Consider the following 17169-nt stretch of genomic DNA (forward strand, 5'->3'; position numbering starts at 1 on the left):
TAGAGCAGGAGGAGCTGAACAGATTTATATATATATATATATATATATATATATATATATATATTTAAGATTTAATAAAACTTGCATTTCATTCATTTACATTCCTGCTCACTCTTGGCCTTCAAGTCAAGGATTCAGTCCTGTTAGTGACTGACGGCCTTCTCTCTATGACTGTGTACACAGAGATAGCTGTCAGTCACTGGTAGGACCGAATCCTTGACTTCAAAGCCCAGAATGAGCAGGAATTTAAATGTATAAAATACAGGTTTTAATGAATCTTTTCCAATAAAACTATACATCAGGCATGGCCAACCTGAGGCTCTCTAGCTGTTGCAAAACTACAACTCTCAGCATTCCCAGACTGCCTACAGCAGGGCATGGTGGGAGTTGCTATACATCAATCAGCCCAGCTCCTTTTGCAACATTTTCCCTGTGACAGGTTCCCTTTAACAGCGCACACTGCTTTGATGGGGCTCATCAAGATCCCTTTTCAGTTTAAAAATGGAGTACAGTACAGAAGACTCTGTTCCTATCACAGTTACCTGTGCAAATGAATAAAACGGTATTCGCGCACTGTTCTCATCAACTGCTTAAAACGGCCTTAGTAATTTTCCAGGGAAATCTGTACCCATAGACACGGGAGTTAAACTAAAATGGAAAGCTCCTCAGCAAACCCAGCTTCAGATGAACTAATTGTTTGATTTCATGTAGCTCAGCAAGTTAAGGTATCCCTACACCAGGAGCTGAGTGTCCAAGACTGCAGCATCAACATTTTATGCAGCTCATACGCCAGCCAACGCTTTTAAAGTGAATGTAGCTTCGCATCTTATTTCTGCATGAATATTATCTGCACACACACTGCCTTGGCCTTGTGTTTGCAGTATAGATGGACTTTAAACTAGTCTATCATTTATCATAATGTAGCCCCATTGTGAGACTAATGGAAATGCTACATTCAGTGCATGCATCGTGTGCTGTATAACATCCACTCTGTTATTAGAAGCTATCAACACTCAAACATACAATATGCAGCCCCACATAGTCTTCCTTTTTACAGAAACCTAGAATAATTAATTTATGAATTTAATTTCAAATAAAACAAAGTTGTTCTGTTGTGTATGTGATTTTACACACACAAAATCTAGACAGTGCATATAGTAAAAGTTGCAGGGGGTTATACAAACTAGGAAATTGAACTTTTCCCAATGAGGAAAACATATCGAATATCAAATGGCATTTCAGACCTTATTCTCATGAACTAATTTTTAAAAATTTGCTGATCTGAAATTTTAACAATTTGATTCAATAGAAAGCAACTACAAAGTTTTACAATTTGCTAAGTGTCCTCCCAGGGATAAGTCCGTAGAGAAACAAGAGAGCTGTATTTATAGACATTGGTCTACCAGTATTTGGTTCTAAAGGTGCGACCTCCTTCATTACATATGGGGAGTAATCCATGCCAATTTGGTCCTTGAGCTGCGATCTTGGTGATCACTTTCTATGGATTTGTGTGTTTGTGAACATCTTATAAGGATTTGGTGAGCTATCTGCACACATCAGCAGTGGTCTCCAACATGTGGATCTGGAGCTGTCAACCACCGGTTGGGACTTAAAGTTTAAAAACAGATGGAGAACCACTGGTTGGAGTCTGAATTAAAAATGAATGCACACGACTTATCCATATACACACACTGAATGGACGGGTGAATTATGACAGACATTCAGACGGAGTGGTCCCAGAAAAATGAGCTCAAGGACCAAATGAATAAAGAGAGTTCAGTTTATTCAGTCTCGTTGTAGACAAAGGCCGAAAGATGGATAACTCTTTAAGAGCCCCAAAATGTTTGCCTGGTAATACACAATTGTATATCAATATATCTAAATATGATTCAATAATAAATTAGCAATAATTTGCTATACTGAGCAGCTTACTTAATAATGTGTTGCTTATAGCACCAATATGTTGTTTCAAGTACAACCAATTTTCCTAATATTGGATATAGAGACACTAGTCCGTTCCTGATTGGTTGCAGCAGATACGTGTTGTATTCACACATTAGTAAGAAAGCTCTCAAAGACATTTCACAGATGCTAATACTGATCACCTTTTCAGGTAAACAAAAAGTGCAAACCAAAAGATCCACTCCATTTCTTCCTTCGTTCTAGACAGAAATTTCACCACTAAACTTCAGCCATTGGATCTGCACTTTTAAAGAGGAGCATTCGCTCCTTCCATATTAAAGCTATGGAAAAAGAAACTTCAAAGAATAAATATCCAATATCTGTAGAAACCGGCCTGTATGGCACCTAAATATTAAATAAAGAATATTTGTAAAATATATACATTTATATATCTTTAGATATGTATATACAATTTAGAAAATGTATGTACAGTGATATACATCATATAAATTTCTCTGGAAAAAAAATAAAAATCCTTCAAATATTTCATTACACTTCTAACTTTGCTTGTCTGGTGAACCTTCCTTGGCAAGGTAACTGTGATGTGTCCCCTGCCATCAGCCTCATCCATTCCAGGGCGATGTACTGTAGCCGTCTCACCATTCAGTGCATCTAATTTACCTTGCCGGTTCCATATTTTCTGCCCACTGGAAGCAGTCACTTCACAAATTCGGAGTCACTTGCACAATCTCCTTCATAAATTAAAAAAAAATGTCAATTCAGTGCACTCTCTTTGGAAAATATTCACGTCACTGAGCAGTTCCTAGACTTTTAGGGTTAAGTTGTTGGGTATGATTTCCAGTCAAGGAAATCATTTTGCGTTTTTGTTGGGATGAGATCCATTTATGCCCAGGAGGTATTTTCTTCAACTCTTGGTATTGACCTGGAAAGAACAAGAGAATTATTGCACTAGCATACAAAGTAAAAAACATTGTAAAAAGTCTAGTCATGGCCAGTACGTCACATTGCTTCATGCTTTTTTGGCATAAACCTGGATGTTCATTCAATCCCACGTAAGTTGCTGGGATAATGTACAGTATATGGGAGTACCTGGACAGTCCCTGATGGCAGATGTTGGAGAAAAGAAGGATGGAGAATACTGGATTTCCACATGCTCAATTCATAGTTCGTACAGGAGTTATCGCCATCTTTATTATTCCTGCAGGAGTCAATCATCTCCCCATTGAAATAATCACACACATTCAGCTCAACATGTTTATGGCTGAAGAGATAAGTGCTGGAGACAACTATCTAATGTGAATGCCCAGCCTGACACTCCACAAATATGATGATGATAACGACAAATGCAGCAATCATAAAGATGGGAGGGCGAGGAGAAGCTGATTGTCAGGAAGGAAGCGTTCCTTCCCGATAGGTGTTCATTAAGTGGAGATGAAGCGCTGCATTTACATGAAACGATCACCTCCACCGTACGAGGACGAGTGATCTCTATTGCACATCCTCATACAGCAGTATTATTTCCGGGCAGCAGATCGCTGTTTACACCGCACTATCTGCTGCCCAGAAACAATAATTTACTTGCCTTCACTCGTTCATCGCGTGATCGGCTGCACCTTTAGATGGCCAGATAGTCGGGAATGAGCGTCCTCGATAATCTGCCTGGATATCGGGCCATGTAAATCCACTTTACAACTTGTGTGAACATTCACTAACAGGGGCAAACCATATCAACCAAGCAATTGAGAACATCTGCAAACTATAGTTATTCCCATAATTTCATGGAATTGTTTTAGATTTGTTATGTCATTTATGTAACACTTCCTAACCCACCTTGTCTAATGTGTTTTAGTTGCTTTTAAGGTAGAAATACATAGCTGTTGGGTGAACCCTCATTTGGCTGACAGCTATTGATCCTGTACTCGTCATACACCTGCACCCTCAGTTCAGGGGAATAAGCTGCTGCCAGACCTCTCTGACTATGACTACTTTCACACTCCGTCATGGATCTGCAGAAACGCTTCCGTTCAGATAATACAACCACCTGCATCCTTTCAGAACGGATCCGTTTGTATTATCTGTAGCATAGCCAAAACTGATCCGTCTTGAACACCATTGAAAGTCAATGTGGGACGGATCCGTTTTCTATTGTGTCAGTGAAAACGGATCCGTCCCCATTGACTTACATTGTGTGTCAGGACGGATCCGTTTTCCTCCGCATCGTCAGGCGGACACCAAAACGCTGCAAGCAGCGTTTTGGTGTCCGCCTCCAGAGCAGAATGGAGACGGAACGGAGGCAAACTGATGCATTCTGAGCGGATCCTTTTCCATTCAGAATGCATTAGGACAAAACTGATCTGTTTTGGACCGCTTGTGAGAGCCCTGAACGGATCTCACAAACGGAAAACCAAAACGCCAGTGTCGGAAAGTAGCTTATGGCGTATCTCCACAGGAAGGATCGGGCATACTGAAATCCAGTATGTGAGATTGTGCTGTAACCTGGCATCTGTCTGGAGGCCCCTGGACAGATAAAGGGAATCTGTCACCAGTTTTTTGCTGCCCTATCTGAGGGCAAAGTAGTGGCACATAGTATTCATGTGCTCTGACACCTCCGGCCTTCCCCCCCAATCAATTGCCAAAATTCTATAGACAGTATAGGAAGAAAGTTAATTTTTAAATCGCAAGCACATCCTGCGAAACCGCCGACAATTGTTTGCGCGTTACATTCACATGCAGTAATCACCTCCCCAGTATGGCTATCCCTCGTCCTCATACATCTGCATTGTTCCTGGGCAGCAGAGTGCTTTTTAGACAGCAAGCATCTGCTTCCCAGAAATAATAATTTAGGTGTCCTCATAAACGATAGTTCAGTTCGCTCGTACACTGGGTGATCAGCAGCACCTTTAGATGGGCAAATTATCAGGAATGAGCGTTTGTAGGAACGTCATCCCTGATATTCTGCCCAACAATCGGGCATTGTAAATCCGCCTTAACTATTGCAATGAAATCACACACATTATGTCACGTATTCTGTACCTTTTTACCCTTTTTAAGCTCATTGCTTCAACGTCAATTAATTTACTATTATTATTCACTCTATTGTTCACTTTCACTATATATATATATATATATATATATATATATATTACATGGCTTAGCTATTAGTGTTTTTTGTATTTTTCAGACTTTATTCTGTATATATAAGCATTAATATAATGAGATAATGTTTGCTGAGCACCTATATATTTTAACAGAACACCCTGTGCCTAAGCAGAATAAAGTCCAGCGTGCACAGAAACACAATACCGAGACCTAAAGTAGCAGAAGTCTTTATAAACCACAGCATGTGACCTGCTCAATTCCAAGGCAAAGAGCTGATCAAAGTGCATGCAAACACATCTTCACAATTATAGACTTTGAGGTTTCTTTTAGAAGTAATGAGGGAGACACAGTAGGGGGCACTATTGATTGCATTAGAGCCTAGGCTATGAAAAGCGCCCAGGTGAGAGAAAATGTGCACCCTAGGGCATTCAATCCAGGATAACAACGGAGTGCCGGCAACAGAGTTAAATGGGACATGACAAAACGGGAGCTGATCATCTCTGTGCGCACATCAATGAAATATTCTCCTTTGCTTTGCTGCAGTAACATAGATATAAGTTGAACACTATCATCTATCTGTATCCATGTATAAAAAAAAAAAAAGCATAAAAGGCTTCTCTAAGGTCTCAAACATGGTAAGTATCCCACACTGGACTGCAGATTCACAGATCACTCATACTCAACCTAGTGCAAGAATGTGTTCAGTTTTTGGACTAAATCATACACATTCAAGTCCTGGTTTCCCTGCATATGACTACCATATTCACAGAAATGCAAGGCAGTATAAAATAGGTATAGGCCAGACCATGGATATAACAGGACACTGCCTGGTATACTTTCAGCTAGGTGTAGAGATCTGTCATACTGTGCCATATGCCAGGGATGACTGTACCTTATCAGACTTTCACAGAGGCTGGTGGCATCATGTGTTGACTCACCCTAAATAAAGGACAAATAGCAAATGTCACTTTTAAGAATAGCAAAAGGACAAGACGTGAAATGTCAGGGATTTCAGTATCTACAAAACGTTGTGCCGTCTTGAGTAATAAAAACTGCCAGCTCAGCTTCACTTACTCCTCTTCAATGAATTACCAGCTATATCGTGTTCAAGTAAAATGATAGATTTATGACTCTCCGTTTATTCACAAGATGGACAGTAATGATGTTTGTACTACTTCACGAATCAGCAGATGTCTGGCCACCTATCTTCCAAAGACAGATACCATCCTATGCACAAATAGTCTGAAGGTATGACCAAATCAGGTTGGGGTTCATGTAAGATGATCACCAAATTTTGAGAATGTCAAAGAGAATGCAAACTACACTGCTCAAAAAAATAAAGGGAACACAAAAATAACACATCCTAGATCTGAATTAATTAAATATTCTTCTGAAATACTTTGTTCTTTACATAGTTGAATGTGCTGACAACAAAATCACACAAAAATAAAAAAATGGAAATCAAATTTTTTAACCCATGGAGGTCTGGATTTGGAGTCACACTCAAAATTAAAGTGGAAAAACACACTACAGGCTGATCCAACTTTGATGTAATGTCCTTAAAACAAGTCAAAATGAGGCTCAGTAGTATGCGTGGCCTCCACATGCCTGTATGACCTCCCTACAACGCCTGTGCATGCTCCTGATGAAGTGGCGGACGGTCTCCTGAGGGATCTCCTCCCAGACCTGGACTAAAGCATCTGCCAACTCCTGGACAGTCTGTGGTGCAACGTGACGTTGGTGGATAGAGCGAGACATGATGTCCCAGATGTGCTCAATTGGATTCAGGTCTGGGGAATGGACGGGCCAGTCCATAGCATCAATGTCTTCGTCTTGCAGGAACTGCTGACACACTCCAGCCACATGAGGTCTAGCATTGTCTTGCATTAGGAGGAACCCAGGGCCAACCGCACCAGCATATGGTCTCACAAGGGGTCTGAGGATCTCATCTCGGTACCTAATGGCAGTCAGGCTACCTCTGGCGAGCACATGGAGGGCTGTGCGGCCCTCCAAAGAAATGCAACCCCACACCATTACTGACCTAATGTCAAACCGATCATGCTGGAGGATGTTGCAGGCAGCAGAACATTCTCCACGGCGTCTCCAGACTCTGTCACGTCTGTCACATGTGCTCAGTGTGAACCTGCTTTCATCTGTGAAGAGCACAGGGCGCCAGTGGCGAATTTGCCAATCTTAGTGTTCTCTGGCAAATGCCAAACGTCCTGCATGGTGTTGGGCTGTAAGCACAACCCCCACCTGTGGACGTCGGGCCCTCATATCACCCTCATGGAGTCTGTTTCTGACAGTTTGAGCAGACACATGCACATTTGTGGCCTGCTGGAGGTCATTTTTCAGGATTCTGGCAGTGCTCCTCCTGTTCCTCCTTGCACAAAGGCGGAGGTAGCGGTCCTAATGCTGGGTTGTTGCCCTCCTACGGCCTTCTCCACGTCTCCTGATGTACTGACCTGTCTCCTGGTAGCGCCTCCATGCTCTGGACACTACGCTGACAGACACAGCAAACCTTCTTGCCACAGCTCGCATTGATGTGCCGTCCTGGATAAGCTGCACTACCTGAGCCACTTGTGTGGGTTGTAGACTCCGTCTCATGCTACCACTAGAGTGAAAGCACCGCCAGCATTCAAAAGTGACCAAAACATCAGCCAGGAAGCATAGGAACTGAGAAGTGGTCTGTGATCACCACCTGCAGAACCACTCCTTTATTGGGGGTGTCTTGCTAATTGCCTATAATTTCCACCTGTTGTCTATCCCATTTGCACAACAGCATGTGAAATTGATTGTCACTCAGTGTTGCTTCCTAAGTGGACAGTTTGATTTCACAGAAGTGTGATTGACTTGGAGTTACATTGTGTTGTTTAAGTGTTCCCTTTATTTTTTTGAGCAGTGTATATTGTTTTCAAATGGGATCATTCAAAAAATGCTCCTGTGTTTGGGTACAGCAGTTGCATACTCCATATGGTGCCCTCTAGTGTACCAATTATTAGTGGCTGACCTGCAAAATGGCAGGAGTCTCTTCAATACCCATTTACTAAACGTACACAGTGGTTGGACTCAGCTGCTGGCATCTGTATCCACCACCAATTGACACTTAGGTGGACATCTGGAGAGGACATATAGAACACCAGGGAGCACCATGGTGTGTAACAGCAATATCAAGACACCAAAGCATTTTTAAAGGGAACCTCTCACACTGAACATGATGTCTGAGCTGTAGACAGAATGTTATAGAGCAGGAGGAGCTGAGCAGACTGATATATAGTTTTACTGGAAAAGATTCAGTATAACTTGTATTTTACACATTTAAATTCCTGCTCATTCTGGACTTTGAAGTAAAGGAGGAGGTCCTATCAGTGATTGACAGCTATCTCTGTATAGAGAGAAGGCTGTCAATCACTGATAGGGCCGCCTCCTTGAAAACTATACATCAATCTGCTCTGTTCCTCCTGCTCAATAACCTGCGGCCTGTGGATTATTTCCCATTTTATGGGTACATGTTCCCTTTAAGTGGTTCCAATTGAAAAAATTTTATAGTTAGTGAGAAATACCCTTGAGAACACTCTTTTAAAGGAAGATGTAGTGGAAAATACCCTATGAAGATAAGATATCCAGATGTCATCAGATATCTTCTCGGCTCTGTTATTGCAGTGGCTTCGAGTTCGAGTAGAATTGACATTTACCCATTCCCTCCACTATGTGCACAAGGTATAACCTGAAGACCCGTCATTTTGTGATAAATATTACAAGGCTCTGACTGGTAGGCAGCCATCTTTAATGTAAGAAGCCTAAATTAATAATGCAGCGCTGTCAGATTACATTTTAATCACTGTAGCCAAATTCAACATTAATGTCATAAACCTGAGATGAGACCATTCCCTAGTGTTAGTCAAATGTGTGGAAATCATGGTGTACAATTAGTTGCGAGAGTCATGTATTACAGTCACAGAATTCTGCAGCTTGGAAGTTCCTGTAGATAGCATTTCTAGTGCCTGTATATCAAATAACCTTGCATCTTATGTACTACTTTGTTATGTATTAACTGTTTATATCCCAGATTCCAGCCTTCATATTTCATATAAGTTCTATGGTTCCTTGCCTATACTATTTAAAAGATCAGTAGTAACCCAGATTACTATGGGCTTACTTACAATAGTACTATATACAAAAACCCATGCTTATATCCTAGCATGGGAGTGCAATTATTAATGATTAGTCCAGGTTGCCTCATGGATAAACCAGCATTGGCTGTATGTACCTCATGTAATGGTCGATCAATATATATGTGAGCATACACGATATACAGTGTAGGCTCATTAGACCTTGGTCTCCATTGTAGTCCCAAGCTTTCACATACAATCTGGGTTTACCAATAAGAAGAGGAAGCCAAAGGCTCCAGAAATAGTTCTCCCTCAAATATATTCCACAACTAAACCATCACTGTGTCCACAACTAGACAGTTCTCCTATCCCACACGTAGGAAGGGTTGATTCATGAAATTACTGATGTCTCACATTCCTGTGGGAATCACACAAGAAGCGAGAGGAAGGAACAGTGCACTACCCCTTTCATCCTGACAGAGGAAGACACTATATTCCAGCCCATGCTTGGCAAATAAATGGCAAGGAATAGTTTGATTCTATTTTAGGAATTCCCAATCTTTGCTGAGATTTTGTTACGGTGAGAGTGGTTTATTTTAACTTCTCATCCGCCTATTCAATGCTGCCATGAAAAAGGAAGTGCTTATTTTTATGTGAAGGGTTCCCTTACAATAAAATCATTATGCCTACCAGCCGGAGTTCTGCAAATGATAGGATATTAGCTGTAAAACCCTCTACTTACTTATTTAAATCTATACCTTCATGATAAGCTTCCTGGCTGTGTCGTGACAGTGTGGGCAAAGGAAAGTCCTAAAGGGGTTGAAGGCTAGGAGCGTAGACTGTGAACGTTCTGAGGAAGTGTTACCAGATACTAAAACATTTTACTGGGAATATTCTACTCAATGTAAAGTGCTGGCCGGGAGGTTGTAAAATAAAATAACACACCAAGAAGGAGTTGTTGTGTGACTGTAATGATGCTATATGTAAATGATTACAATATTAGAGAGAAAGGATAAGTCAATTGGGGAAAACTGTACAATTGAAATGAGTCTCTATATGGTATTCTGCCATGCATTTGTCCACCGAGCCTGCATCTCGGCCTGTAGATCATGCACACTTGTATGTTGCCAAAGCTGATGGCCCCATAAATGCTCAATTAGCAATAAATATGGCGACCTGGCAGGCCAAGGAAGTGTTTTAGTCTGGCAGAGACATTTCTGGGAAACCCTTGCTATGTGTTGGCGATCAATATCCTGCTGAGACAAGTCAGTTGGTAGCCCTGCCATGAGAGGCAACACATGTGGCCAAAGGATTTCCTGCACATATTGCTGAGCTGTTATTGTCCCTTGTATCACCGCAAGGGGTGACCGACTGTCATATGTGACCGGTCCCCAGATCATTATACCAGCAGTTGGGGCAGTGTGTCACTCCACAGCAAAGGCAGGGTTGAAAAGCTCCCCATGAAGCCTCCATACAAACCCCACTGTCTTCGGATCCAAAATAGAAAATGGATTTGTTGCTACAGACAATATGATTCCAGTCGGTAGCACTCCAGGTTTCTTATTCACAATGGCACCAAATTTCCCTCTGCTAAGCTCCCGGGAATGTACTGGACAGAGACAGTGGTGTGTAGTGAAGGTGCCACCTGTGTCTGGATGCTGGATAAGGAAACTGTGAGAACTGTTTGTGCTTGGATCAAATGATCATCTCTACTGGTTGTCTGTCTGGGCTGCACAGAGCTTGTTCACTGTGCATACCCTCACATAATCACTGCTCCCTACAACTAGGTCAGAAATGCCTAGATGACAGGCAAATCGTTAAAACAACCTTACTGCTTTTCTCATTCCAATGACGTGCCCCCTCTCAAAGTCTGTCAACTGGAGAAAATGTCTTCGAGTGCCACACCTGTAATCATTTATATACCTGCCTGAGACATAACTGCATGGCAAGTTTTGCAGCAGTACAACATTTCTGTCTGGGTGCATTATTTTTTTCATATTGAGTTTATATTTCTTGTCCAAAGATGGAAAAACAGCTGCAACAAAAATAATGGTTATTATTATAAACAATGTCATCCATCATGTTCCTCCATCCACTGGTGGCATTGTTGACTAACCTATCCTTCTCTCCAACTTTAGAATGGATTTGGTGTAACCCATTGACTCAACTACGGAGGGCCCGACTTTACCCTTGCCCTTAATCCTCTTTTTCCCTCTCCTTAGATCTAATAATCAGATAAGAATTAAGTGTTTCAATGCAAGGACTATGCATACAGCAACCCAGATGTCGGTTCCCTACCCATTTGCGAGCATGACTTCGAGGGAGGATGAAGATTGGGACTCATCTTGAGATTTCTCTGAACTGACAGCTGAACTAGTACCATGTACGCTGTATACAAATTCTAACACTCATCCTATAAAAGGATAATAATTTCAATAGGTACATTTCGGCATGTCAGTCACAAATAGACAAGAATCCTAATGAATCATATTCATCCACTATTGCCAATATACGGTATTTTCATAAAATATGCCTATCATACAATATTGGATTCACTGGATTTCCATCTATAAATCTGTATGGTGACTGAAGCTACCCTACACTTATTGAATTTCACATACAATCACAGCAAAAATCTTATAGCCAGCCATACACTTCTGTGCTGTTCTTTTCAAATTGAATTCCTGCACTGCATTATTATCTCCTTTTACCATGTTGTTTCAATGTATTGTTCTCTGCTGCCATCTGCTGGCCAGAATTCGTATGCTGCACGCCTTGTTCTTGTTAAATAAAGTTTTTCTCTCTGGGCGTGGTTTTAGCAGCCTCTGTCCTTGTCACTTCCTGTAGCCATTTTCAGTGCTGCATTCCTTTGTGACTGGAGACACACACCTTGGCTTGTGAAGGCATCAGTTTTTGACCAGCAGTTAGCCTCAGGAAAGACATCCACATCACAGCATCTACTCTGCTACTGCATTCCTGTATTGCATCACCGTATGTCACTGCTCTGGATCAAATAAACCCACGTTTGATTGCATCCTCATGTCTACGTCTGGATCCATCTAACCTGAGCATCTGCCGGTCCGGTCTGCTCCACTGCTTGGATACGAAGGTAGGACAGTCACAAAGTCATTATCAGTTACACCTTCATTCGCCTTCATGTGGGGACAGAACATATTCATCCACTATTGCCAATATAAAATATGCCTATCATACAATATTGGATTCACTGGATTTCCATCTATAAATCTGTATGGTGACTGAAGCTACCCTACACTTATTGATTTTCACATACAATCACAGCAAAAATCCTATAGCCAGCCATACACTTCAGACAGCTGTCTGCTGAATGCTGTACGCTTGGTGCATGTATTCTTAATAGGAAGAAGAGAGTAAGCTTCTGTTGCTAGACACCTCTGTTGGTGGCTCATTTCAAGTGACAACAAAATCCTACAGTCTGAACCTTCTTCCCTTTGACATCTGCCATTGTGGAGAGACAGGACACCTCCATGCACATTAGGTGGTTGACCGATGGTGCAAAAATCAGCAATTTTAGCCAACAATCATGTAATGTTTATGACCATCTTTAGAACTGAGCATCCCCAAAGTCTTTGACCACCACAGATTTTCATGAGTGTAGTCTCTGAAAGCACAGATGTCCGTGACTGCTTTAAAGAGGACCTGTCACCTTTCATGACATGTCTGTTTAAGTAACTGCTTGCACTACCCATGTAATAACTATTCTGGAGCATAGATTCTTATGACATCTATGATGTGCCATTCCTTTATTATTCCTGCTAGAAGTTATGAATTACTAGCCGTTTGCAATATTACACTATCCAATCAGGGCTGCCAGTGTCAGAATGCATGGTCATACCTTCAACTGGAAACAACTAACTGGGCCTGCATTGTAAATTGCTGGCAATTCATTCATAAACTCCAGCAGGAATAATAAAGCAATGGCACAACATAAAATTATAAGAATAGAGGCCCCAGAATTGCTATTACAAGGGGGGTGCCAGTAGTTACTAAAACTGACATGTCATGAGAGGTGACATGTCCTTTTTAAGAAAAACAAAGTTACAAGTAAGTATGTGGAATAAAAAAAAAATATAATAACGTGCCAAATGAAAAAAAACTATCCCTCTATCTATGTTAATGCTCTTAGTTTGCTTGCTAGAATCCTAGGGCTCATGTTATAAGTGACAATGTAATACAGTAATCATATACCAGGAATAATGGACTCTTAGCTCTTCTACATAAGGGAGAAAAACCATAATAGATAATGATTAATAGTAGCCATATTAATATGCATGTTATAAGACCATGTTATTCAGCACATCAACTGCTATATCCCCATGGCAAACCTGTAATTCAGGCTGTGTGCTCACTGCAGTAAACCAGCAGCTGTATATATCCAGCCAAAGAACAAAGTATGATTGTGTGTGAAATAAGGTTAAACCACTCAGGTTGCTTATTGTTATACACTCACCTAAAGAATTATTAGGAACACGATACTAATACGGTGTTGGACCCCCTTTTGCCTTCAGAACTGCCTTAATTCTACGTGGCATTGATTCAACAAGGTGCTGATAGCATTCTTTAGAAATGTTGGCCCATATTGATAGGATAGCATCTTGCAGTTGATGGAGATTTGAGGGATGCACATCCAGGGCACGAAGCTCCCGTTCCACCACATCCCAAAGATGCTCTATTGGGTTGAGATCTGGTGACTGTAGGGGCCATTTTAGTACAGTGAACTCATTGTCATGTTCAAGAAACCAATTTGAAATGATTCGAGCTTTGTGACATGGTGCATTATCCTGCTGGAAGTAGCCATCAGAGGATGGATACATGTTCTCATTCTGTTTACGCCAAATTCGGACTTTACCATTTGAATGTCTCAACAGAAATCGAGACTCATCAGACCAGGCAACATTTTTCCAGTCTTCAACAGTCCAATTTTGGTGAGCTCGTGCAAATTGTAGCCTCTTTTTCCTATTTGTAGTGGAGATGAGTGGTACCCGGTGGGGTCTTCTGCTGTTGTAGCCCATCCGCCTCAAGGTTGTGCGTGTTGTGGCTTCACAAATGCTTTGCTGCATACCTCGGTTGTAACGAGTGGTTATTTCAGTCAACATTGCTCTTCTATCAGCTTGAATCAGTCGGCCCATTCTCCTCTGACCTCTAGCATCGACAAGGCATTTTTGCCCACAGGACTGCCGCATACTGGATGTTTTTCCCTTTTCTCACCATCCTTTGTAAACCCTAGAAACGGTTGTGCGGGAAAATCCCAGTAACTGAGCAGATTGTGAAATACTCAGACCGGCCCGTCTGACACCAACAACTATGCCATGCTCAAAATTGCTTAAATCACCTTTCTTTCCCATTCTGACATTCAGTTTGGAGTTCAGGAGATTGTCTTGACCAGGATCACCCCCCTAAATGCATTGAAGCAACTGCCATGTGATTGGTTGACTAGAGAATTGCATTAATGAGAAATAGAACAGGTGTTCCTAATAATTCTTTAGGTGAGTGTATATGGAGTGTTACAGACCTGCTAACATTACTGAGTTTGCTTTTTTTTAATTCACTTTAGGCTTCTAGAAATAAAAAACATATAGAAAAAAACAGGAAGAAATGGTTCTGTAAGCATTACATTAATGGGCTGATCTTATAGACAATACAAACCATACGCAGAAATCGGTAATGACATTGGTGCATATGTAATACATTATTCATATTCCATTAAAATAACATTACAAGTTGCACTAATTGGTGTATACTGTTGGTCTGAAATACAGCCCAAATACACACACATTGATGAGATAGATATAGATAATTAGATAGATATAAGATAGATAGATAGACATGAGCTAGATAGATAGATCTAACAGGTCCTCTTTAACACTGCAATTAACAACACAAACAACTATAAATTATTACTATTGAAAATTATAGAACTGTTTTTTTATATTATTTGTTATAAGTTAAAAAAATTGCACTTTGAATAATGCCTGTCTCCTTAAGGGGTTATGCCAAGTTATCAACTTATCCTCTATACACAGGATGACCATTCTCGGCTATCTCTGGAAGTCCCATAGAGAATGAATGGAATGACATTCATGGGAACAGGGCTACCAATCTCATGAATGGTGGGGGTGTCACTGTTTAGAGTTCAAGTTAAAGACAAAACTTTTTTAACAGACCTTTTTAGAGTGGCTGGACCCACGTAGGGGTTTATATTTACCTGGTCCCAGCCACTGGATTCCAGCTGCCACTCTCCACGGCTGCCACGGCAGGTCTCTGGGAATCAAAATTCTGTTGACGGGTGTCAAGTGACTACTGTGGCCAGGGATTGCCACTGTAGTCATGTGGTATGTCACTTGGATAACCCCTTTAATCGTCACAACCCCTTTAAGATGTTATCCAGACCGTTGCTTTTGTACGTAAGTTAGGGTACTTTCACACTTGCGTTTTTCTTTTCCAGCATTGAGTTCCCTCCTAGGGGCTCTATACCGGAAAAGAACTGATCAGTTTTATCCTAATGCATTCTGAATGGAGAGCAATCCGTTCAGGACGTCTTCAGTTCAGTCTTTTTGACTGATCAGGACAGAGATAAAACCGCAGCATGCTACGGTTTTATCTTCGACCAAAAAACACTTGCCTGAATGCCGGATCCGGCATTTTTTTTCCATAGGAACGTATTAGTGCTGGATCCGGCATTCAAAATACCGGAAAGCCGGATGCGTTTTTCCGGATGACACCGGAAAGACGGATCCGGCATTTCAATACATTTGTCAGACGGATCAGGATCCTGATCAGTCTTACAAATGCCATCAGTTGGCATACGTTTTGACGGATCTGGCAGGCGAAGTGTGAAAGTAGTTTTAAATGAATAACTGATGATCTGTTTCAAAGACTAACGCACTGGAAAGAGCAAATACTGCGCAAATCTGGGTATTCAGAATAAATACCAATGCTGGGATCAGGACACTTAATATCAAAATAATATGTCAAAAGAAAGTTCCTGGGAAATGAAAATAATTTTTTAATAAAGCTTCAAATTAGATCAAACGAAACTGAAAATGTGAAAAGAAATAAAGAAAAAGAAATAAAAATGAGACCAACCTAAAGGCTACAAGATGGAAGCTTCTTCTGAGTCACTACAGCTGCCAACAGTGAAAGGATCTGAACACGGCTCTCTAGTGGGAAGAAAACGCATCCTTTTTAATGGAGGAAACAAACTATTTTAAGCAGAGCCACCAGGCAAACCAGACAAAGAAACATTGAATTCTTTGTCGTTGCTTTTGTTTGCCTGCAGTAATGTCATCCGGGCAGAAGCTGGGTACCATAGTGAAACCACAGGATACAGCTGCCTATGCTCGAAGCATAGCACACCTGGCCCTGCACAATACCGTACTACCTATCCCAGCAACCAGAAGCTTCACAGATGGACAATGCCTATGTTATGTACCAGGTCAGTGGACAAATCTATAATATTTGTTACATGGTGACAGACGTGTGCTTGTTACTGTATAGATGAGCTTTAAGTGGAACACAATGAAAAATATGACTTTAAATGGTTAATGCTAGAGGCTTCCAATAGTAATGGAGTGGTCTCTGTAGCTGCTCCCTGGGACCTGGATTACAACTTCCCACCTTCACCTCTTGAAACAGTTCAACAACTACATACGTTACAATCTTCTCTAAGAAGTCCTCTACAGAATTATAGACGTTCATCTACAAAATTAGGAAATGAGTCAGGTGACAAAAGTTGTCAAGTAATCTCCCCCGCTTTTGTGGTGTTAATTTTAAAAACTAACAGAAATAGCGTGGTGTTCAACAGGCAGGAAATGCTCAAACCCACATGCAGTTGTGCACATATATATAGGGGAGCAAATCCTGCACTTGTGGCCCATTGCCAATGGCGATCCCCAGCAAAAATGCATACAGTGGAGGATGCCTGCAGCGAACCACAAGTACCACAATAGACATCCTACCCAAGATAGCAATGTTGAACACCACGCTATTTCTGTTA

General features: G+C 41.2%; 1 protein-coding gene across 5 annotated transcripts in view; it reads right to left on the reverse strand.

Moving 5' to 3' along the window:
* Positions 1-439: 439 nt before the first annotated feature.
* The window catches only part of SPNS2 (sphingolipid transporter 2), a 141615-nt gene continuing 124885 nt past the window's right edge, over positions 440-17169 (reverse strand). For 2 of the 5 annotated variants that reach the window (XR_005777630.1, XR_005777629.1), the window contains 3 exons: positions 16260-16333; positions 5915-5961; positions 440-2845 (listed from right to left, as the gene is read on the reverse strand). Coding sequence is in view for 3 of the 5 variants with exons in the window: in XM_040424842.1 (XP_040280776.1) it covers positions 16267-16333 (67 nt within the window). In the remaining 2 variants the exon portion in view is untranslated. The remainder of the gene's footprint in view (positions 2846-5914; positions 5962-16259; positions 16334-17169) is intronic. The other 3 variants (XM_040424843.1, XM_040424842.1, XM_040424844.1) reach the window with 3 other exon arrangements.

The sequence above is a fragment of the Bufo bufo genome, chromosome 3, assembly GCF_905171765.1.
Source record: "Bufo bufo chromosome 3, aBufBuf1.1, whole genome shotgun sequence".
Lineage (NCBI taxonomy): Eukaryota > Metazoa > Chordata > Amphibia > Anura > Bufonidae > Bufo > Bufo bufo.